Source organism: Seriola dumerili, unplaced genomic scaffold (assembly GCF_002260705.1).
Source record: "Seriola dumerili isolate Sdu_G_001 unplaced genomic scaffold, Sdu_1.0 BDQW01001888.1, whole genome shotgun sequence".
Taxonomy (NCBI): Eukaryota; Metazoa; Chordata; class Actinopteri; order Carangiformes; family Carangidae; genus Seriola; species Seriola dumerili.
In genome coordinates, this window is record NW_019176143.1 from 809,822 (window position 1) to 833,674 (window position 23,853).

The window sequence follows — 23,853 nt, forward strand, 5'->3', positions numbered from 1 at the left end:
GTGTGTGTGTGTCAGAGGAATGTGTTCGTGTGTGTGTGTGTGCGTGTGTGTGTGTGTGTGTGTGTGTGTACATAAAGAGAAAGCATAAGTGCAACTGGCCCCTTATAGCCTGCATTTGTTTGTTGTTTTAAACCTGGCAGGGGGTATAACTGCAGCACCAGTAGTTACCAGGCAGGAAACTTTGCTCTGGGCGCAGTGTGTGATGTGATTAAATGTGATTGAAGGCAGAAATTAGAGTGGCTCAGACAAGTGACTGAAAATAGTAAAATATACGCACATGAATTACAGCACCATAGGAAAACAAAGATTGTTTCTGCTTGCCATAGCAACACAAGGTGGGGCAAGAAGGACAAAGAAACATAAAAATTCATAACGTGCTTGCTGGACTAAAGAGAAAAAGTCAAATCATGTGAGTTAAGTACAGTGCGTGTGCAGGTTTGTGAGGAAGACAGAGAGGTCAAAGCCTGGAGAAAGCCACAGATCATTGCCTGTGACCTGCTCAAATCTCTGAATCTCTAAGTGGAATTTAAATTAATGAGGACAACATGAGGTCACGACACAGTTCAGTTTAAGAAGAATGACATGTAGCAGATAAGTAAACCCATATATTATTCATTTTCCCAACACGCCTAGACTGTTGGGCGAAGGAGGTTAAGTACTTTTCCATCTTCTTGTACACGTACAAATACAGTATGTGTGTACTTAAAAGTTCATTCCTGCAGTTGCTACTCACCCCTTTGTAAAGTAACAAAAAATAATATTAATTCAAGGGTTAACTCGTGATTATTTTCTGTAGCATTAATCTGGCTATTATATTCTTTACTTATCAGACATTATGTTATGTCTATGAAATGGAAGAAAATGGCTAACAGTTCCAATCAATATTTCCCAAAGCCCAGGCTGATATTATCAAATGTTTTGTTCAAGCAACAGTCCAAAAATATCCAAAAAATATTCAGTTTACAATAAAATAAATCAAAGCAAATCCTCATATTGGAAAGGCTTAACTTAAATTATCAACTGATTATCAAAATAGTTTCAGAATCTTTTTTCTTTTTAAATTGACTAATCCATTATTCAACTAATCCTACCATACTCATTCATTCATTCATTCATTCATTCATTCATTCATTCACGAATAAACAGTAGATTTAATTCTAACAAACAAAACCAAACAGGCTGTTGTCTCTCTTAAAAACAAGTACTAAGCCAGTCAAAATAAGACGTAAGTGTAGAAGTAGAATTTACTTTACAAATCCTTAGATGCAGTAGGTCAAGTACCATAAAGGGTCAAAGATCAACACTAATGAAATCTTACTCTAAAAGGTATTTGTACACTCTACTTTCTCCCACATCCATCAAAATCATTCATAAACCAGTGTCAGACCTGAGCTTTTAGTTTGGTAAGAGAGCAGAGTGCATGAACCTTCTGTCTAATTTACTTTGAACCTTGGGGACAGGCAGCCAAAACAAATCCAAGTCCAGTCCTGTGATAAAGCCCCTCCAGAACACGTTTGCAGGTATAAACAGGCTCAAACGTTAATCAGAACAGTGTGTCTGACACATATTCTCGTTCCTGGATTGTTTTATCCCCTGGTTTTGTTTCATCCCCCCTCTTCAGATGATCTCCCCAGAAAAACAGCAGCCAGAGCTTTTGGTTTACTAGCCAATTGTTCTATTTCTTTCCCACGTTCTTATCGATTGTCCCAACAACTTCACTTTCTCTTTTGTCCCCAACTGTATCCTTCTTTTTACCTGTTATTCAACCGTCTGCTTCTACTGTCTCTGCCAGGGCATTCGCGGCAGTCAGTCTCCCAACATATTTTCTTTTTTCTTCTTTCTCCTTACAATTATTGCCTTGAATCACAGTATGTTCAAATCAGCACATCTGATAAAAGTTAAAGGTATTTCCTGCTTCCTCCCTCTGAATCCACACCTGTCCTACCATGTGGTAAATAAGCACACTGAGCAATATCAACCTCTGCCGGATAGATACACTTTTCCACTGCTCTCCTGAAGGCCAATGTAGTACTTTGAAACCCTTAGGGGTTGAAAAAACCCCTGTTTTAACCAAAAGGAAATCCCCCACTACCTACATGTTGTATGACTGATGATTTCATCTCCTGTTAGGTCTCTTAACTTCATCTCTTTCTCTCCCTCTTTCCACCATCCCGCTCTCCAGCCACACCGAGCTCTGCGCCCTGCAATTCTCCAGACCTGACCAAGTGGGACAAAATCTTCTCTATGCTGGAGAACAGTCAGATGAGGGAGAACATGCTGCTTCAGTACGCCGATGATATCGTCAAGGTGGAGATGGGGTCACTGCGCGGGGAAATGCTCAGGTTGGTTGGACAAAGGAATGAGAGGTCAGAGTAATTCCCGTTTCAAATGAGATGAAATTAGCTTTTGTGTTAGTTTCACCAATTAAGCTAAAAAGTTTCAAAGGGCTGAGCACCTTGATATTGAGAGGTCAAGACTGGACAGTTTACAACCTTGAAGTGCAAATTGATCCACTGAGATGCTAGGAGTGCTACTTACAATTATTTTCATTATCAAATAATTTACCATTTATTTTATTCATCAATTACTCGTTTGCACTATAAAATGTTCAAAAACAGCGCAAATGTCACATGTTTACACACATATCACATGTTCCTACAGTCCATGGTAGTATCTTCAAACATTGTGCTTTATCCAACAACAGCTGAAACCCAAATATATTCATTTTACCATCATAGAAGATGAAGAACAGTTATTATTTGAACAATTAATCAATTGTCAAAATTGTTGATTGGGGCATCTCATGGATAATGCAACATAATTTCTGTTTTACTCAAGAGCAAATATTAATTTCAGGTCAAATTGTGGTGCTAAATGATCCTTGGTTGCAGAGGATGAAATCTCTTTGGTGAACATCTTTTATATTGGTCAGGTTTGTAGCCCAGTATGGTGGCTCCTGTGGGGTTGCAGTGGAGACAGCAGGAAGAAGGATGGCCTTGCAACTAGAGGGCCGCCTCAGAGAAACCCTGGAGCGCCTCAGACTTGGAGATCAGGCTCCTGCTTCTGCTTCTGCTTCTGCTGCTTCTGGTAATTCAGTTGGCAATTCCAACAACATGGAGGTGATGCTACATCAGCTCCTCTCTGCAGCACGAACGCAAGCTTCCCGACTCACCAAGCTCGAGACCAACTGCTTCAGCAGTCCAGGAGCTGGGATGGGGATGAATACAAAGACAGCATTCCAGCTTCCAGAGGGTGGAAGGGCTGGACGCCGGGAGCAGGAGGTCACATCACGAGACGTGGCTCTAGACAGGGTGCTGACTGCACTGCAACAGACGAGGGCGGAGCTGGAGGAGGTGCTAAGGTCATCGAGGCAAAGATACCTACCCGCAGGTAAGATATCCATCTTGCTCTTAGTAATCTGTGTCCGTCTTTACCTGTTGCTTTCTGTTTCTTTGTCTTTCTCTTCACCTTTCTCAAACAGTGCCACCCATACAACCTTCCACCTTCAGTTTTTCTTTTCTGCGTTGACACATTCAGGTCACACTTGAAGTAAAAGAATGAGACCCCCCTCTGTTGGGCCTTGCTTCAGAAAAACTAATCATGCAGCTTGTGTTTGTCCTAAATACCTTTTCCATTTCCTCTGTCTGTCTCCAGGCGTGTTGTCCAGCCTCAAGTAGCAACCTATCCTTTTCACTTCACTCACTAATAGTAGTCTCCATCAATACGGTCAAGTCAAACAAAAAGAATAAGATAGGTATGGGGTCAGCTGTATAATGCTCACTTATTGCCTCTTATTTCTGTTTATTTAACATTTATTATACACTCAAAAAACCCCAAAAAGACAGCCATTTTCATTGACAGACATTTAGAGGTATTTTTAGTGTTTTAATGATAATAGTAGAAGCCAACAGCAGCATGAAAAGATAGGGATAATACACAAACACTGCATTTGGAAAGAACTCCTACTGGACACAGTGGTTTCATTTAGCAGAGCTTTGGTTTACTCTTCATCCCTGAAATAAACACTGACTAATAACCATGTAACTTTAGAGATTAAGTGACTAAGTGTGAGTAAGAAAACTTGGAGCAAGTTTAGTCCTACAAAAGGTAGGATGTCAGTCAGACAACTTCATTCCCTTGAATTGATCAAATGAAAACCTCAAGTTTTACTCAACATGTTACTCATCTCATGCATGCACACACACACACACGCACACATGTGAATACACACATTTACAGTCCAGAAATGTAGGTCTGGCCTACATACAGGGCAGTGGGAATTGTAATCATTAGCCTGTGGCCACATAAAACCACACCAAAGCACCCTGGGAAAGCAGAACCAGATGGAAACCATCATGGAGACACACACACACACACACACACACACACACACACACACACACACACACACACACACACACAAAATGTTGTTCAAAATGTCTTCTTTCACCATTATTTTCTGAGTGGCAGAAACCTGAGACAAATGTAACATCAATATTTGGGCTCTCCCGTTTTTAGTGGGTAGGGAGTGTGTCTGCTAACTGGACAGAGAGAGAGAAAGAGAGGGAGGTAAAGGAGGGGTGAGGGGGGCAGATGGAGACCACAGCTGAGAAAAGAAGGAGAGTGAAACAAATGGAGAATAAAAATTACGAAGAGAAAACTAAAAAGAGGGTGAAGAAGAATTTAAATTAAGGATACAAGTTGGGAGGTCTACTAAACCTCCAACAGAACTCGTCTGCACAAAATGCATCTATATAAAATTATGCAATGGAGTAAAAATGTGTGTTTTATGTACCAAGAAATTAACCAACAAAAGTAGGTTTCAAAATGCAGAGTGACTTTGAAAGGGTGAGTGGTTATGTTTGAATGAGTAAAAAGAGAGAGGAACATGGAAAATAATGAAATGAAGCAGAACAAACCACTGAACCAGATGACCCAGGGAGGGAAGTGTGTTTGTGTTGGTGGGGCAGGAAAAAAAACTCACCATCATTCATGATATCATCACCTGACCGTCAGCTGAACTTTGTCTCTCATTCAACCACAGCCATATACTGCCATATACTGTAGGTTGACAAGTATAAGTCGATCACATTTCCAAATTTCCAATCCACTTTGTGCAGCCTGTGGAATCCAGTAACTGCAAGAAGTTAAACTGATAACTTGAGCTAGCTGTAGCTTACATCATCTGCATTGGAAACTGAGTCTCATCTTCAAACTTCACTTTATTTGGAGTCCCACAAAGTTCAACTTCAGGCCCAATTGTTTTCTCTTTTTACATGCTCCCACTTGGCCATATCATTATTAAAAATAAAAATGATTATTTTCTCGACTATGCTGATGACACCCAATTTTATCTGCCATTACAGTAAAGCTGATAAAGATTTCAGTTACATAAAAGTTGATTTGACATCTGCATGCAAGGACAGGGTTGATTTACCAGCAATTTATTGATATCTGTAAACTACTATTAGCCCCGAACAGAATTTCTTATTACTAGTGTGTACTGTTGTTTGGCAAAATTTGCTGATATGCACTCCTCAAGACCTCAACACATAAGAAACATGTTTAGCTTTGTTTTCCTCACACAGTAAAAAGGTAAGTATGTGTCATTAACGAGTTACTTCAAGCTGTATGTTGTTAAGACATCTAGCACATCCATAGAAAGTCGACTTGAGTTGAAGTTGCATATGAAAAGATGATTTTATTCAGTGACATTAAACACTATTGCGTCTTCTTGTTGCTTAGGCTGTGAGATGGCCCTCCTCTTCCCGATGCGTTCCCGTCGAATCTACACATCTGTCATACCAGATGTCCCTCTCTCCATCTCCTCCTTCACTGTCTGCATGTGGGTGAAGCCAACCACTGTCTCCAACAAAACAGTGCTGCTCTCTTATGGAAACCGTCGCAACCCATATGAGATCCAGCTGCTGCTCAGCCAAACGTCTGTGTTCTTCACCATCGGAGGAGAGGCTCACCTGGTGGAGGCACGAGGTGTGGTGAAACTGGGAGAGTGGATCCATTTGTGTGGGGCTTGGTCCTCTGACCAGGGCCTGGCGACCCTGTGGTCAGGTGGAAAAAAAGTGGCCTCCACGCCTGGAGTGGCTGAGGGACACATCTTACCCGACGGGGGCTCACTACAGCTGGGGCAGGAAAGGAACGGCTGCTGCCCTCTGTCTCCAAGTAGCGGGAGCGGCGTGGCAGGGTTTGAGGGAGGGTTCGATCCCAAGCTTGCATTCACTGGGAAGATGACAGGAGTGAACATGTGGGACAGGGCGCTGTCAGAGGAGGAGATTTCCCAGCTGGCTTTGCAGAAGGGCCAGGGCTGTGAGCAGAGAGGAAACGTGGTGGCGTGGGGCGTGACGGAGATGGTGCCACATGCAGGCGCTCAGTTCATCTACTAACAGACTTCCTTGTGATTTTCATCTGCGTCATCATGATCATCATTATTGTGAATATCAGCAACATCGTAATAAGTTTTCCTGCTAAAAGTGAAGAGAGCAACTTACCGCTGCTTTTATCATCATCATCTTTGTCCCTATAGTTTAATGTTTGAATTATTATGTTCTTATCAAGACTGTTTCATTCATCATCATCTTCACCACTCTTAACATGAATGCTAATGCTGCAATGAACTTTACTGGACGTGTTCAAATGAGAGGAAGAGCCAATGCGGTGAGAGACTGAAGTTTATTTATGTAAGATTACCTTTTGAACTGAGGCCAAAACACACACATGCTGCATTCATTGCCACACCCACGCGCACACACACACACACACACACACACACACACACACACACACACACACACACACACACACACAGCTTAGGAAACGTGCTGCATGCAGCATTTGCCAAAGACTTAATTAGTCTGCAAAAAAGACAAAAAGTCTATTGTGAAAGTGAACGGGTTCTGAGCCACTAAACAGAGTAATCACCACACAGCCTTGCAGGAGAGGTAAATAAGAGGTCACAGACAATTACAAGAGATTATCTTGTAGTTGTAGAGTGATGTGTTTTTTTAGAGTAATAATGGATTTCCTTTCTTTCTATCTAGATTTGTGCAAGTGCAGTTAATCTATTATCAATGCAAACCCTGTTTTCCCTTTACATTTTACTGGGAAACATTAATATAATCAAATATTTAAATTTCTACCTTTGCAGTCTTGTAGGTGCAGTTATTAGAAGCTGAAGACTGACTGTCATCTATCCCGATTACATCTGAAAGCAGAGGTACCATACTAATGTGGTGTGTTGTGTTGTAATGTCACATGCAGTATAACGCGTGATTTAAACTTATGTAATAATTGTGTGACTGAAAACTGCTGTACTTGCGTTCACTTCAAGCCTGTCCATATAGTGACTCTAGAAATAGCTTAAAACAAAATTATTATATCGTAATTTTCTTGAATTTGTGAAAGTGTTAAACGCATTTTTAAGACTTTACATTTCCAAACTTGTACTCCTCAAAGTGTTTACATTCATATGAGTTATATAATTCCAGTTCTACTTTGTTAGGGTTTTTTTTCTTTTTTGTTGTCTGTAGTTCTCATTTATTTTTAGGATAATATATGTCTTCTTTTTTGATACTGCATAAAGTAATAAGAGTAAAACTGTTATTTTTGTCATTTGTCATTGGAGACTGAGATTGTTTTTTTGAGTTTGATGAACAGAAACTGAGGAAAATGTTTACACAATCTAATCTTTTATGAACTAAGTTGTCTTGTATTATAATGTAAATGTGCTTTTGTTTTTCTTGTGAAATGGTGAAACTGAATGTATTTTGTACATAAATATATTTTGCATAACATGACTGGATGAATGGAGAGTGAGTTATGAATAAACTTTTCAAGTTATAGTAATCAGTGCTTTTTTCATTTCAAAATCAAGACTGTGTTGGACTATTTGTCATTTACTTATAGTATTTAAGCAGGACTTTGAATAATGTGCTCAGGAGGATTGTGGAGTTAGTTTGTTTAAAGGCATCTCCGTGTTAGTTGAGCAAAGAGTTATGCTGTAAAAATAACATTTTATCAGTGCTGGTAAAATGCAATGCAAAGTAAAGCATATTGGACACTGGAAAAAACATCTGCAACTGTGTTCAAACTTCATGAAGGACGACAACCAAATTGATCATTTTTCTGATGCAGCTCACAACGGTTACAAGCTGAGTTGACAGAAAACTGTCTGTTGATTCAAAGCTTGCATATCTGTGTAAAGCCTTTCGAATATAGAGGCAACTCAAGGTGTTTTAAATAACACAAAGCAATGCACCAGATCAACATTTGAAAACACAGTGAAGAGGAAAACAAAATTTTGAGGGGTCAGAAAGTTACTACTACTACAGTAAGAAAGCAGTAGTGTGAAGTAGGGCTGTCACGATATCAGATTTTCACTACATGATTATCATGGCCAAAATAAATCATTATCGCGATATCTGCAGAAAATTTGAATAACAATATAATAATAATGCTATCAGTCAAATTGTTCTTTAACTCTGTGTGTGTTTTGTCTCTTTTTTGGCAAATGAATTAGATTCAAATATGAGTGTAGGAGGTAGAGAAAGAGTCTGTAACCAACTGTACAAAAGCACACAAAAAGAACAGTTACACTTAATGGACAGTGAAAAGGCTCATAAAAAAAGGCCTAACATCTGCCATCATGATTTTATAATATGTGTATTATTAACAAAATATCAATATTTCTTTTTGTAAATATCACAGTTAATACCAGTATATTAGCACTCCTCGTGCTAAGTTTGACTCACTGAGATTATGATATACAGAACATGCAAAATCAATTAATTTCATAAACTACATATAATCTTTTGTTGATTAAAATACTCTAACAACTACATCTGCATAGATATAGATTAAAGTGGCACATCCTGCTACAGGCCCATTGGTGAAATATAACAAGTTTCTCCTGCAGCTACAACCACTGCATAGTCGTCTCCAACTGTCTCTGTAGCTGTGACCTGTTATGAAATGGAAACGTCACTTTTCACACTCACCCTAATCCAGCTACACCCCCCACTCCCCTCCCTCTCCTCACCCTGCCGTCTTTTAACCATGCAGACCGAAGTACAGTACCACTACCTACATGTGTTTTGCAGCAGAGGAGCTAAAAAAGACATATGACTTAGACAGATGACACATTCCAAACTTCAGTGTTACCTTAAGATCAGGTTTTACACTGAGAAGGAAGGAACTCTCCGCTCTAAATCCCTATGGGGCCAAAGCAATACCATATGTCGTGAATGTGTGTATGTGTGCGTGTGTGTGTGTTCTGCTGTGACTTACTGTAGCTGGCTGTAAAACCTTCACATTGTATCCTGCTGCTAACTTCCTGTAACTAGTAAACACACTCACATCCTCATAAAACACACTGTCAAGTCATGTGCCAACATGCTGTCTACCTTAGAACACAAAGGAGTAGGTATAAAGTCAGTGAAAACCAGCACGTGGCAACATCAGGCTTCAGTAACAAACTTGCAGTATAAACACATACATGCACGGTCCATCCATCCTGCTAGCTCATGTAACCAACCCATCACATCCCCGTCATCAACTTCACCCAAACCCCATTACATCAGTTCACTTCCTGCTGAGAAAAAGACAGGTCATCTGTTGTTGTTTCAATGAGCTGCATGTCTGTGTGTGCACGTTTCGGCATGATTGTAGTCTCTGTGTTTATGTTGTGCTGTGTTTATGTTGAGGTTTCAGTGGGGAGTAGAGAGATGTAGTGGGTCCAGGCTTGTTCAAAAGGCAGCATGAGGCTGAAACGTTCAGAGCACAGCACATGAGCCTCAGCAGTGAGCTGCAGTAGGGGGGGAAATTTTGAAACTGCCAAGGCTGCGTTAAAAACTGCCCAAGGAAATATAAATCTGAACTCGCTATGATAAAGCCCTCCAGCGAGCCTGGTTCACTTTCATCCTCTCTCCGCTTTTAGTATGTGTGTGTTTGTGTGTGTGACATATTTCAGCTTTAATAAAGGTCCACCATCACTTCACCCCGCCCCTCCCTGTCAAGCTGCATCACAGCCACTGGAAGCTTTAACGCACATTTCCATAGAACTTTCTATCTATCCCATCTTTTTCTCCTCTTCCTCCCTCACTGTTTATTTCTGATCCTTTCTGAGCCCAATAGATCCCATAGAGGGATTTTATGTGTGTTATGTGAAGGTGATATATATAAATAAATGTATTGGAAACATTCAGAATGACATTCAGGAACTTGATACGTGTGTGTGGCAACCAAATTTAAACATTAAAATGAAAAACATGAAAATAACACACTGATACACACAGTGTGGGACTTCTGTTTTCTTCTTTAGTCTCTGAAATTAACTGAATTTGACTTTGGTGTAATACTGAGTGCATAAAGGCTTGTGAGAGTAAGATAAAGGGCGAACACAAATATTCTCAGCTCACATTGTTAGTTTGTACTTTATCAGTCTCAAAGTAGCACCGAGAAAACACTGGACAGCTATGATGTTAAATATCCACCTTTTAGCCTATATCTATTAAGCCTATGGTTAAAAACAGATTTTGATATGTATTTTTGTATTTCATACATACATATTTTATATTTCGTGACATGATTCATTGAAGATTGGGGTTCTATATAAAAGGAGAAAAATGTGAATTAGTACCTTATTTGTTGAATATACAATTCAAAATGTGAACCTACCTATGAAGAGATACTAGTGCTCAAAGATTTCATAGTGTACCTCAAACACAGAAATATTTTCAACAGAGAGATGATTTGACAATATGGCTTTGTATTCCTAGTGAAAAGTTGTGTTGTTTCTGTCTTCAGTCAACATTTACCAGCAGCTAGAGGCACTGCGTCTTAATGCACCTCCAACATCAACATTCAGCCACATTGACTCATTTTAAACACAGAACCCACATTTTTAGTCTCATATAACTACTCTAATCAGAAAAACACCTGATTTCTGTTTTTCCATTGGCACAGACCACCTTCTCTATTTTCACCAACAGTTTTAGGAACCAAAGGTGTAAAGTGTCTTCCAACTATTTAATGCTCCAAACCCAAAACCTGGCTACAGCTCAGTGGTAAAATCAACCAGACAGCAGAGAGCTAAGCTGTTTCATGTGCCGAGCTGCTGGCAGAAAAAGTGCTCGGCAGGAGCATCAACATGGTGGGCTCCTCACTCTGGTGTTGCATGAGGCGATTAGCATCACGAGCTGGTGTGTGTATATGTGTGTAAGGTGTTAGTTCAGCATGTTGCCAAACACATAGATTAATTCAAAGAGAAAAAACACACCTGCACGTGCAAATTGAGCAAACTGAGCGACACAAAATCATGTTCACATAATGTGCAATTGAATTATTTCAGGAGAAAGTAAATGCTATTAACTGAACCCCTGTGCAGCAAACCCATGATGTTAATGCAGCCTGTGTGTGTGTGTGTGTGTGTGTGTGTTCGTGTGTGTGTGTGTGTGTGAAGGCCTCAGGGATAAACAGATCTCCATCAGGCAGTGCTAACTATGGACCTTTAACCTACAATGCACTAATAAGCTTGAACAGGTTAAAAGGGCAAAAAAAAGCTTTCATTAACCACTGACCAGAGGTCAGCTGTGTTCTGCTCTCCAACCTTAACCATTAAGAAGATGAAGAAATTAGCAATCAGATCAATGTCTGAAGACAATTTCACTCCTGGAGGATTTTCGATCTATCACATTAGTTCTGCTTTTCGAGGATACATGCACTTCCTCGCACAACGTAGCCACATGTGTGTTATTTGGTCATTGGAAAAAAAATCTTCAAGTATTTAGAAATTTAATCCTTGTGGGGCTAAATGCACAAATGGTTTGTTGACTGTGTCAGTGTGTAGCCAAATCTATGTTTGTGTGATAAGTGGAAAAGTTGATGAATAGAATAACACAAGAGATGTAAACAACAGTGTGTAAAATCTTGTTTTATATGTTCTAATCAGAAGGTAGAGAAAATAAAGCCAAGTTGAGAGTGCAAAGTTAGAGTGACAGAAAGACAAAGAAGCACTTGTCCTTTTCTCCACATAATAAGTACTTCTTACGTATGAATTTCCATTCTGCATCAAAGTGCCATCAGGGAAAACAATGATTTGTAACAGCTGTTATTTACCATCATCATCATCCTCAGTGAGCTGGCAATCATTATAATAGCATTCACCACAGCTTATGATAGGATAAGAGTGCAAATTGCTACTACAACTAATGATTACGTCTGTAATTCCTTTTTCCACCCCAGTAAAACAGTTGATCTCATTGTTGCAGGTCTAGTAACAGTGAGAGTAAACAAGTCCTATTTCTACAAGCCAAACCCACACGTCAACCATCTACAACTAAACAAACAATGGCGCCTACGATGGCCTTGTCAGAGAATCCTTTTAATGTTCATTCTTAAGCGGAGCTTTCCTACAAAGCTCTTTCTGTGCTTCTCTTTCTCTTTATAGTCTCTACAAAAGAGACAAACGCCCACACACACACTCACACACCACACACACACACACACACACACACACACACACACACACACACACACACACACACACACACACACACACATTTTCCTAAGTGTGTGAGAAGATCTGTATCTAAATGGGGCAGCAGAAATCGAGCGAGAGAAGAGGAGATGAGAGCCATTGGATTTGAAAGGGTAAAACTTGCTAACAACACAAGCAAATGCTTAAACCACATTTATAGAGAACAAGTCAGCCAGACTGTAGTTTGGACATCACAGAAACAAGAGTTTAAATGTCACTTTCCCCTTTTCAACAGCAACAGCTATTGAGGTATGGCAGCATAAGGATTAAATTCTGTTCATGTGTTTGTGTGCATGTATGATAATATGTATGGAAAGTGTGCATATGGACAGAAATAGTCATCATTTGTTTTTGCATAGTGTGCGTGAGTGTGTTTGTGTAAGCGTGTCCTACCTCCCAGCACGCTGAGTGTTATGGCCTCTGTGTGTTCAGCCAACAGATCAGCCTTGGCTATAGCAGCCAGGGAGAGATAACTGGACATGTTCCTACTCAGCTCCCTGTTCCCTCTCTGCAGGAACCGCACCGCCACCGGGACAGCCAGCACCATGACCGACGGACAACTGTAGTTCTGAGGGGACACAAGTAGAGAGAAGGTTGAGGAGAAAGCAATAGTCATACAGCGTTGTGGCTGATTGGTGGCCTTTATTTCTTATTATCTGCAATGGCCAAGAACAACAGCAGGTGCCTGTTCTTTCTAGGTGCAAATTGATAAATATTCTCTTTTGTAGTGATTTCAAACAATAAGAAGTAGCAGTAAGTACACTGTCATGAAGCAGTACAATGAGTGCCAGACAGAAACTGGTATTAAGACTTAAATTGTGTGCATTTACTATGTGATGCAAGTGGAGAGAGAAGCAAAGGAGCATGTGTTGTATTTGACAATGCATAGGCTGAAATAAGTTTGAATGAAGCAAGAGGAAGGGGGTTAGAGATGCACTAGCTCCCTCAACTGGAGAGTCTGATACCAAGTCTGTTTGAACATGAACATGTACATGTGCTTGTGTGGAAGAGAGGGCTGAAGGAGATAGCTGCAGAAACCCACCCCCAACCCCTCCTCACCCGCATAAAAAAAAAGAAATTAAATTTGATTTACATTTTGAAGCCCCTTGGCAGTGCTTACATAAAGTAGATTTGCTCTTACAGCAGATATCCACCTCGGATATGTTGCATGATATATTATTAATCTGATGTTCACTGCACTCCTTGGATATTATATATTTTATACTTATGTACCCACTTTCAACCTCAACCTTCCTAATCTCCTTCATGATTACCCAGAATGCCATACAAACTAATGTTTACTGTTGATATTTGAGAGAGTTGAAGAATTCTACTCTCTTTCTTTCTGTCCGTGATGCCTCCGTTCAACCACATGATGGCAGTGCAGACAATGAATCCACAAAAATTATAATCCCACCCGTCAAGGTAATCCATTTGACAATCTATCAATCTGCATCACACTACATTTGTTTGGCAGGACCTAATTTAATGTGAATATGTGTGCATGCAAGAAATCATCAAAAATGAACATTTAGTCTGTATTTGAGAGGTAAACACATAATGTAAGCAGTGGATGTAAGTCAGTAAGTCATTAGATTCCTCAATACATTTTTGCCCCGTAGGAGGTTCCTTGTGTATGGATGTACAGATTTATTTATCTGTCCCGTCTCTCTCGCTTTCATCTTACCAGGGAGAGTTACTTTAATGTCAGGCACAGCGCAGATCAAGGAGTCCATATTAATTGTGTGTGTTACAGACAAACAGTTTGCCAATGAAAACCCGCTCTTCCTACTGTCTGTTGCTCACTTCTCTCTTACCTCCCCTCTGTGCTGTGGGAGTTTCAGAGGAAGGGTAAAGAAGATTGTCTGTGCATCTGTAGATTCAAAATGACAGGAAGACAGAGAAAGTAGAAGAGATCCAAGAAGAGATCAAGTCAGCTGGAGGGTAAGAGAAGGTAAGACAGAAAAAGTGAGATGGTAAAAATAGAAAGAATGAAAAGAAAGAAAAAAAAACAGACAGAAAAAGTAACAGTGACAGAGAGAGGAATGAGAGAGAGAGAGAGAGAGAGAGAGAGAGAAGTGCTCTCCTGATAACTGTTGGGAGTTAGGACATCAGAGCCAGAAGCTGCTGTCAGAGCTGTCAGAAGTTTTCGTCTCACCTCTGTGTGTGTGTGTGTGTGTGTGTGCGCGCACATGCCTTTCTACAAGAATCAGTCTCATTATGGTGGTATTAAGCACATTCCCATTCCAACAGGAAATAGGGGGAGAAATAGAGAGAGCGAAGGTGGAGGAGAGAGAGAGAGAGAGAGAGAGAGAGAGAGAGAGAGAGAGAGAGTCCCTTTGCTTTTAAGCCTTTTAGCTGTGGAGGTCTGATGGGGAAAGGCAGGCAAGATTTAGATTTACATTTTGAAGCCCTGCAGCAGTGATTACATAAAGTGTATCTGCTAGCCAAGGCAAAAATCCACCTTTGGATATGTTGCATGATGTAGCATCAATCTGATACGTATCTACTTCTTCTTCAGAACACCCAGAATGCCTTTCAAGCTGATGTTTACCATTGATGTTTTAAATAGTTTAAAAACTGTGGGTCATGTTTGCACAAGTATATACACTGTTATGAAAAAATACCACAGAAAATATAGTGGAGCTAGAAAGACAAATTACATTTCAAGTATTTGTTTATAGATTTAAACCAACACGGGGGTCAGTACCCCTCCAACGGATCACAAGATAAATCTTAACAGGCACAAGATGATTAATGGGACAAAACAAAATCACTAAATTTAGGCTACCCAGCCACATCATACCCCCCTGCAACATACGTATGTGTAGTTTATGTTTCAGGAAAAACAAATAAAGAAGTATTCTTCCCTGGAATACACCATTACAAAACAATGTCTAGTGTGTGTGTGTATGTACCTGCAGGATACAGCTGGTGATGTCGGAGGCTATCTTGGCATGCGGGGTGTCCTCTGTGTTTTCACCTTGTGGGGTGAGGTTATGTTCCAGACACGACTCCCACAGCCCCACCAGTGCCACACTGTGTAGCTCGATGGAGCTTGTCTCCCTTATGGCCGTGGTTATGCGCGTTATGCAAATCTCCACCACCGCCTGGTCATTGTCATTGGTCAAATAGTCCTGCAGACAGTAATAGGATGCAAAATTAAGGGTACAATGATAAATTAAGGACAAAAGAGATGAATTATGGATAAGATCATAAATAATGAATTCAACTGACATTTTCTCTAAAATATTTTGGATAAGTATCGTCTATGTGTGTTGGTTTGACCTGTCTAAAAACGGCTGCTCACCGGTGAGCAGGAGATGGCCTTGATCTGGTCCAGTGCTTGTGACAGGCAGTCCTCGATCTCTGTGTCCTCCAGAGAGAACAGATCCCCAGCTCTGGATAGATCCCTCTGGCCCAGAACCTGGCTGAACAGCTGGTGCATCCTGGTCCTGGTTTAGGACAGACCAGTTTGGGACTGTTCCTGTCCAGTTTATGATTCTTTAATTGAGAATGAGTAAATCCCTGACATAAAACTCCAGGAAAATCTTGAATTGTGGCAGCAGCTTTTCACCTTTTGGTTTTAGGAAAACATCTAAATTAGTTTACAGAGTCCTTTGCATCGTGATCCCAAAACGGTAGAAAGTAATACTTTCTAAAAGTACATCAAGTTAAAACAGATGCTCATTTTCAGGCATGATTTTAAGCATCCTGGTTCCTGAAAGAGCACTGCAATTGGCAAAATACAAAGAGAAAATTGGATATGAATAATACGTTGGGAATCATTTATTGTATTTTCTCTTTGTTGAAATCCTCTTCAATACAATCCAGGATCAGGTAGGTTGGACAGGAGTGGGACCTGCTTGGCCCAGTGTTTTTCTGGGTCTGCCTGACGCCTGTTACCATGGAGACAAGGCATATTCTGGAGAAGGCATTCTTTCTAAAGAAGAGTCCTGAAGGAAAGAGGGGGAAAGAGAGGGAGAGCAAGATTAAATAAACTAAACGCTGAGATATTCATTTTGTATACAAAATCAAATTATGGAAAGAATGGCTGAGCAGCTGAGAGTGAGAAAATCAATTCTGAGTCAGTAAGAAAAGCTGTGGAGGTTTAATATGGATTTTTGGGGGGATTTTAGGTCTTAAGAAACATACTTGACCAACTTGGACAGCCAAGAAACAGATTAACAGAAGTGGATGCAAGTCAATATCAAAGGAACCCCCGTTACCTTTCGTTATGCAAAGCTAAGCTAACAATCTGCTGGCTGTAGTTCCATATTAAATGCACAAACATGAGTTTTGTATCCATGTTCTCATCTAACTCTCGGCAAGAAAGCAAATGAGCATATTGTTTTTCACCCTTGTCCATATCGCTTTTTCCAAAACTTTTCCTTTCCTTTAGTTTTTTACTCCTCTTTCTACAGGTGCAGCAAGTGTAAGTTAATATGTGGTGATAAATGACTCCTTGGTAATGTTTGACATATCTGCCAGAAAATCAGACATACCTAGCAAAATGCATACACATTCATGTATGTACTCTGGGAATGTGTGACTACTGTTTCCAGGTCGCAGAGGAGTTTGTTTAAACAGTGCAGCCTCAGTGACATTTCGGGTGAAAATAATACTGGCTGAAACCAGAGTGTCTGCGGGTGAAATCACACTGTTTAGTCCAGTGAATCTTCTAAATTATGGGTTTGTTAAGAATATTTCAAAATAGCATGAACAATCTTCAAAAAACGCTTCAATATATTTAAATTTTTTTATCATTTGTTATATTCTAACTATGATTTCTAGTGCTAGTAGTTATTAATAATAGAAATCCATGTAATGGTTCATTGAGAGTATGCAGTCTTCTGCTATAATGTGTTATGAATGAAGTTAGAGTTGTGGGATTCCAAGTGTACGAGGTTAACCATTTACCTGCCATTATCGCTGTTCCTGACAGCCTCAATTAAACATTAAAACATTAACACTACAAGGGGCGCCTGATAGGTAGAGGATTACACACACACACACACACACACACACACACACACACAAACATATAAAACATAAACACACAGTTAATATGCTTGCTTCTAAAAGTGTGATATACCCCTGGCTTCACACACCTGTCCTCCCACGTATAGTACAAACATACACACTATTATTACCTGTGATGCTACAGAAGCATTCCGCAAGTAGGAAACACACACACTCTTTCTCTTCAAAGCAGCCACCCAGCCTGTCTGCTGCCTGTGATCATGAAGACTTTGCTCAGAGCTGAACTCTGGATCCTTTCAGAGGATGAGCAGCTAAGCATATGTATCTGTGTCATTGTCTGCTCTCTGCACCCGCTTCCCTCCACAATCAGACGACATCTCGTCCTCACACCATTTCACTGAAAGCTAGATTTGGAGCGAGCCCAAGCTAGACCAAAGGAAAGCACAAAGCGGAGCACTAGGGAGACCGTTATCTCTCCTGCCAAGCCGGTGATGGCCATGGAAACCCTCCCATTGCCGGGATACCACATCGGGAATTCTTATTGGTCCAAGCCAGGCCCGTTGGGAGCATAACAACAAAACAACCATAAACACAGAGCAAAGAGATTTATCTGTCACACACAGACAGAGTCACACACAAACCTATTACCACTGTTGTGTAGAACAACAATCAGCGCTTGAGAGCAATCAAAGCAACAATCAGAGCTATTTCTGTATGAGTGTTTTGGAGGGGTATCAATCACCAGTTACCTGCAACATATTGTATACATATGTATTGACAGAATACATTTGAAGAAGGGCTCGGTATTGAAGCTAAATATGAAATGTGTTGAAAGTGTTGAGTATCACAAATTGTCAGGTCCCGACAGTTGACATTTATTGCTTGTTAAAATTTATACTCTTCTTTAATTAGACCATTTCCAATTTTTCAAAAATAATTTTTTCCATTTTTAGGTAATTTATTTATTAATGCTTAGTGTATGGCTGTATGTGTTTACACAGCATTTAACATTTCAGAAGTTTTTTGTATTAGGAATACATGATTAGAGTCCTCACAATATTGGTACCAAAACTCTGGTATCATATCTGCACTTGTTTTAAATGTTACCCATCCCTATAATATATGTATTTGGCAAGAAAACATACAAAGTCATAAGAAAGAAGTTTAGAAAGAAGAAAACAAAAGTACCAGTAGGTGGGAGGGAAAGACACAGTGAAGAAGAGATGGAGAGGATCAGACAGAGACAACAACAACCATAACTAGAATTACCACCTCGCAGATATATGACTCTGCCAACCAGACAAGTTTCAGGAAATATAGTCACAATCTGTCCTTCCTGAGTTACAGCACTGAATAATGGCCAAAAGTGCTTTTGTAGAACATTATTAGGTCACAGTGAACTTGACCTTTGACCATTTGGATATAAAATGTCATCACGTCATAACTTTATCCTATTAGACAGTAGTGTTAAATTGTGTCATAATTCGCGTATGATTACATGAGTTATGGCTAAAAACATGTTTGTGACAAATCTAAAGAAATTCTCTCAAGGCGGTCTTGAGATATTACATTCAAGAGGCCAAAAATGTGTTGTGAGAGATCAGAGTGACCTTGACCTTTGACCTTCGACCACCAAAATCTAATCATACTTGTGTCCAAGTGAAAGTTTGTGTCAAATTTGATGATATTCAGGCATTCCTGAGATATCGCGTTTACGAGAATGGAACGGATGTACATGACGGACCTATGGGCAGATGGATTGCTTGTTGACAACCCGGAAACATAATGCCTCTGGCCCTGGCATAAAAAGAAACACATACAGTCAAAGGGGAGAAATGATATTTGGACACACACACACACTCAGAGTGAAAGAGAAAGAGAGAAAGCAACAGAGGAGCAGACAGAGACAAGGAACCTGAGAGAGAGAAAGCCAGAAGTGGATAATGTTTCGGTGTCCTGAATTCCCTGTGTAACCTGCAGACAACTCACATACTGAGTTTCCATTATTCTACCCGACTGCCTCAAAAACACTCGCATACACACACGCACCCACACACACCTGCACACAGATACAGTATATGTATACACGCCATCCTCTCCACCTTATTTACTGTATCCTTTCCTGCTCTCACTATGACACAGCCCACATGAGTGACTGAGTGCCAGCATGCATGAATGAGTGACTGAGTGTGTGTGAGTGTGTGTGTGTGCGTATGTGTGTGAGTAAAAGCAGAGGAAAAAATGAGCCTGAGGAATTTCAGTTCTTAAACAATCAGCTAGTTGCTATTAATCACCCAGCTACGGCTCAGCAAGCTCAGGAATGCAGCCTTTAAACACACACACACACACACACACACACACACACACACACACACACACACACACACACACACACACACACACACACACGAGACAGTGAAATGCATATCTGAGTTGTGTTTTTTTTTTTGTTTAACTTAATTTCTTGTTGTCTGTCATACTTCTGCAAATAGTTTGGCAACATAAATCCTTCCAATGAAATTCAGCTGGATGTAAAGCTCTCGCACGCATCCACATGTTGCAGGAGAGCTGTGAGGAGGCCACTGAGTGAGGGGTGACAGGGGGTGCGTACTGGGGGGCCAGTGTGAGGGTTAGGGGCTATGTGAGGACAATGTGACCAAAGGGCCTCTCTCTCTCTCTCGCTCTCTCTCTCGCTACTCCACCTCTGCCACTACTGTCTTCACTCAGCACTCAGGGAGAGAGAGAGAGAGAGAGAGAGAAAGAGAGAGAGAGAGAGAGAGAGAGAGAGGGGGAGAAAACACTGGCTCTTTTGTGTGACCTATAAGACTGACCACCCCTCCCTCCCCTGTCTTTCTCCCTCCCTCTCCCTCTCTCTCTCTCCCTCTCTCTCTCTGCTCAGTCGGCCCTATCCTTCTGTGTAATGTGCACCTGCTCGGCCTGCAAGACATCTCACACACATACAAAGACACACACACACACACACATACTTTAGAAAGGAGCTGGGTGAAAGGGAGAGACAGAAGGGGACTACAGAAGAAAAAAAAACTGCTTTCCACTGTTTTCTCTTCATATCTGAGTGTGTGCGAATTAAGAAGCAGAGAGAGGAAGAAATATTTCTCTCATCTTTCCTTTCTTTCTTTCTGCCACGCTTACACAGAAGTTCCCCAGTCTATTTCTACCGCTGTCTTTTTTTCTTTCTTATCTTATTTTCTTCTTTATTTATGCACATAATTATTATGTGGATTTGAGAGTGTGGGGGAAGAGAGGATGGAGGGGAGGGGGTTTGGAGTAGAGGCAGCTTGAACCCTGTTGGAAAGCTGCTTTTCAAAAAACTGTTTGAAGTTCCTCATCTAACACATTAGGACAAAGATAAATATGCCCAACTGGCCATCATTCTGAAGATTGAAAACGCTTTGAAAACATCCTCTGGACTTGATTTATATTTGTTCATATGAATAAGGCTATGGGGTTTGGTACTGAATATGTTTCGCTCTTTTGCCAGTGTAACTATACTTTAAAAATGGCATATTAACTTTGGTATTAACTGGCAGATCAGAGTTTGCTTTTTACGCCTCCAATAATGTGAAAACATGGAGCATGTGTTCAAAAAAAGGCACTAAAGTAAACTTAGTGGGAACCGAAAACACAGCACTGATGTTCAAGTGTGTTAGTGAGAATTTTACAAAGCAAAAGTCAACCATTTATGGGACTTGTTGCTGCCGGTTGTTGGGAAAGTTGGAGGAGGCTGAGAGATACAGCCCATCCCTGAACAGAAAAAGGTCAAGGATCACAAAAGTGTGCAGGCTTCACCCTCTGAGGACCATGAATACTTGTAAAAATATTCATGGCAATCCATTCAATAATCGTTGAAATGTTAAAGTCTGGATCACAGTGGTTAATCAACAGACAGACCAACTGACACTGCCATCCCTACAGCCGTGCCGCAAGCATGACAAAGAAGTGCTTGTAAAAATAGTTTTTACTTATAGAACAGCTACAGTGAAAGATAAACATGTATGTGCTCAGCTGATCTGCCAAATGATCAGGTGGTTTAATGGCTCTTCTTGAGTAAATCCCACTTCACCTGTTCCCGTTACAGTCCACTGCACCTAAAATGAGTGTTTATATTTTGACCAGCACAAAGAATTCTTTCATTCTCTTCTTTTATTCCAAAAAGCTTCAATAATTCAACAGGAAAAAAACTAACAAATATTACTATATGTTTTGGCCCTCAAATATCGTCTTGTCTTACGCTGAGCAGAAATCCACCTTACATATGACTGGTATGATTAAAGGCTGGTTAAGTTAGTCGTTATTTCTTATAACTGGGCCAGTCGGTTATGTAACTGATGCCATGAATTGCATGAATAAGTAAGATGAAGAAGTCACAAAGAAGAGACACCCTAAAGACTTCTTTGGAAATGGGTCCATACTGCCGCAGAGAAGAGACTCAGTTAAGACTTCTTGAAGATAGACCCCTGAGGTTTAGCATAGGAACATATTGTGAGAGTGTATAGTATAATGTGTGTGTGTGTGTGTGTGTGTGTGTGTGTGTGTGTGTGTGTGTGTGTGTGTGTGTGTGTGTGTGTGTGTGTGTGTGTGTGGAAGAAAGGGAAAGTTCTCCATTATTTATGCCCTGCAGTTATGCAGCTGTGAAGCGACGACTGGGAATTACAGTATGACAGGAGCTGTAGAAAACAGCTACTGTAAAACACACTGAAGCCAGTGAGAGATAAAGAAATACAGAATAGTAGGAAATATGGAGTGACAGAGAGACAGAGGGAGAAAACAGAGGTTGAGCATGAGGGGGAAAGCATGGGAGCTAACATCTCATTTTCTCTCTTGAGAGCAGTCGCTGTTGACCCGATAAGAGCAAACAGAAGCAGACCACAGGAGCACTTAATGTGACATTTACGGATGGAAAGAGCAGATATGTTATGAATAGCAAAGAGATAAGTTAAAAATTGTTCAGACACACACAGAGAATGATATATTGGTTCTGTACATGTGGTTATCCTCCAAAATGTACACACTTTGGCTCTAATCTAATGCTCTCTATACAAAGACCTACACTGTGTTCATGTAGTGATGAAACGGTTAGCTGATTAATCTATTAATCAAAGAGTCAGTTCATAGAAAATAAATCAAGAAAAATTTCAATGATTCTATTCTCAAATGTTAGGATTTATTATATATGAGAATATAAAATTGTGGACATTTTTTACTATTTTCTGGCATTTTACCAGGGTTGCAACAAATAATTATTTTTCATTGTCATTTCATCTATTTTCTCAATTAATCTAAAAATTGTTTAATCTATAAAATGTCACAAAATTGTTAAATAAAGCTAAGTCTGGCTTTATTTAACAATTTTGTGACATTTTATAGACTAAACAAAACGATCAACCAAATTGACCAAACGGTCTTAAAAATGTCTTCTTTTGACCGACAAATTATTCATAAGCCAAAAACATTTAGTTTACTATCATATAAGACAAAGACAAGCAACACATTCCTTTTGGTTTCCCCTTCAGAGCAGAAGTTTTTTTTTTTCCATAACAGCAGTATAATGAATCACACTATTCAAACTCAGCTCTAACCCAGATAGGTCATACAGAAATATATTTAGGGACCCACCGTGCTGGATTCCAAGGTGAAACTAATTTCAGTCCCAGATAGGGGAAAATAATAATAATAGAAGTCTCTATAGACTGAGCTGTACTGACGTCTTTCCCTTTTTCAATTTGTGTGTTTGTTTGTTTGTGTGTGTGTGTGTGTGTGTGTGTGTGTGTGTCTCAGCAGGCATAACTGTGTCAAATAGCAGTGAATCCAGTCTAGAGTGTGGAGGGAGGGAGGGTTCTCTCTGCTCTCAAGTTTGGCTCTGCAGACCTGTGAGACTCATGACTGCTGAGAGGATTTCCATAGCAGAGAGAAGTGCTAGTTGGACTAGTGCATTACCGCCACACTCAGCCAACTAACATCCACGCACGTTTCCTAAACCATCCATTATTCATTACTCCCCGCTGCCTTCCGCAGCCCAAAACCCAGAGTCTGGAGTTGAGAGCTGAACGGAAGCGTGTTCTGGTTTCAGCGTATAGACTACGGGTCTCACCCAGGACTGAGGCTTTGAGGAATACATTCAGCGCAAAAACATTAGGACCTCATTCCTAATAGTGAGCTGCTTTCAAATATCCTCAATACATGTTTAATAGGTTTCTAAGTTTAGAAATCTTTTAATAACCTGCTTCCTCCACGTTATCTAGATTTCTTGTGTCCTGAGTAAGTGACTAAACTGAATAGAAGAAATGAACAATGGATCA

At 40.3% G+C, this 23,853-nt stretch overlaps 2 protein-coding genes across 4 annotated transcripts in view; one reads left to right on the plus strand and one right to left on the minus strand.

The window, feature by feature from the left end:
- ptx3 (pentraxin 3) overlaps nt 1-7,860 on the plus strand; it is a 9,089-nt gene extending 1,229 nt beyond the window's left edge. The window contains exons 2-5 of one of the 3 annotated variants that reach the window (XM_022768907.1): nt 2,183-2,366; nt 2,933-3,390; nt 5,746-6,695; nt 7,163-7,860. In XM_022768907.1, the coding sequence (XP_022624628.1) occupies nt 2,183-2,366; nt 2,933-3,390; nt 5,746-6,401 (1,298 nt within the window). In that variant the 3' untranslated portion in view covers nt 6,402-6,695; nt 7,163-7,860. The remainder of the gene's footprint in view (nt 1-2,182; nt 2,367-2,932; nt 3,391-5,745; nt 6,696-7,162) is intronic. The other 2 variants (XM_022768906.1, XM_022768908.1) reach the window with 2 other exon arrangements.
- Nucleotides 1-16,034, minus strand: part of veph1 (ventricular zone expressed PH domain containing 1) — a 62,252-nt gene extending 46,218 nt beyond the window's left edge. The window contains exons 1-3 of the mRNA XM_022768896.1: nt 15,861-16,034; nt 15,469-15,687; nt 12,944-13,118 (exon numbers count right to left, since the gene is read on the minus strand). Coding sequence (XP_022624617.1) covers nt 12,944-13,118; nt 15,469-15,687; nt 15,861-15,998 — 532 coding nt within the window. The 5' untranslated portion in view covers nt 15,999-16,034. The remainder of the gene's footprint in view (nt 1-12,943; nt 13,119-15,468; nt 15,688-15,860) is intronic.
- Between the last annotated feature and the right edge of the window lie 7,819 nt (nt 16,035-23,853).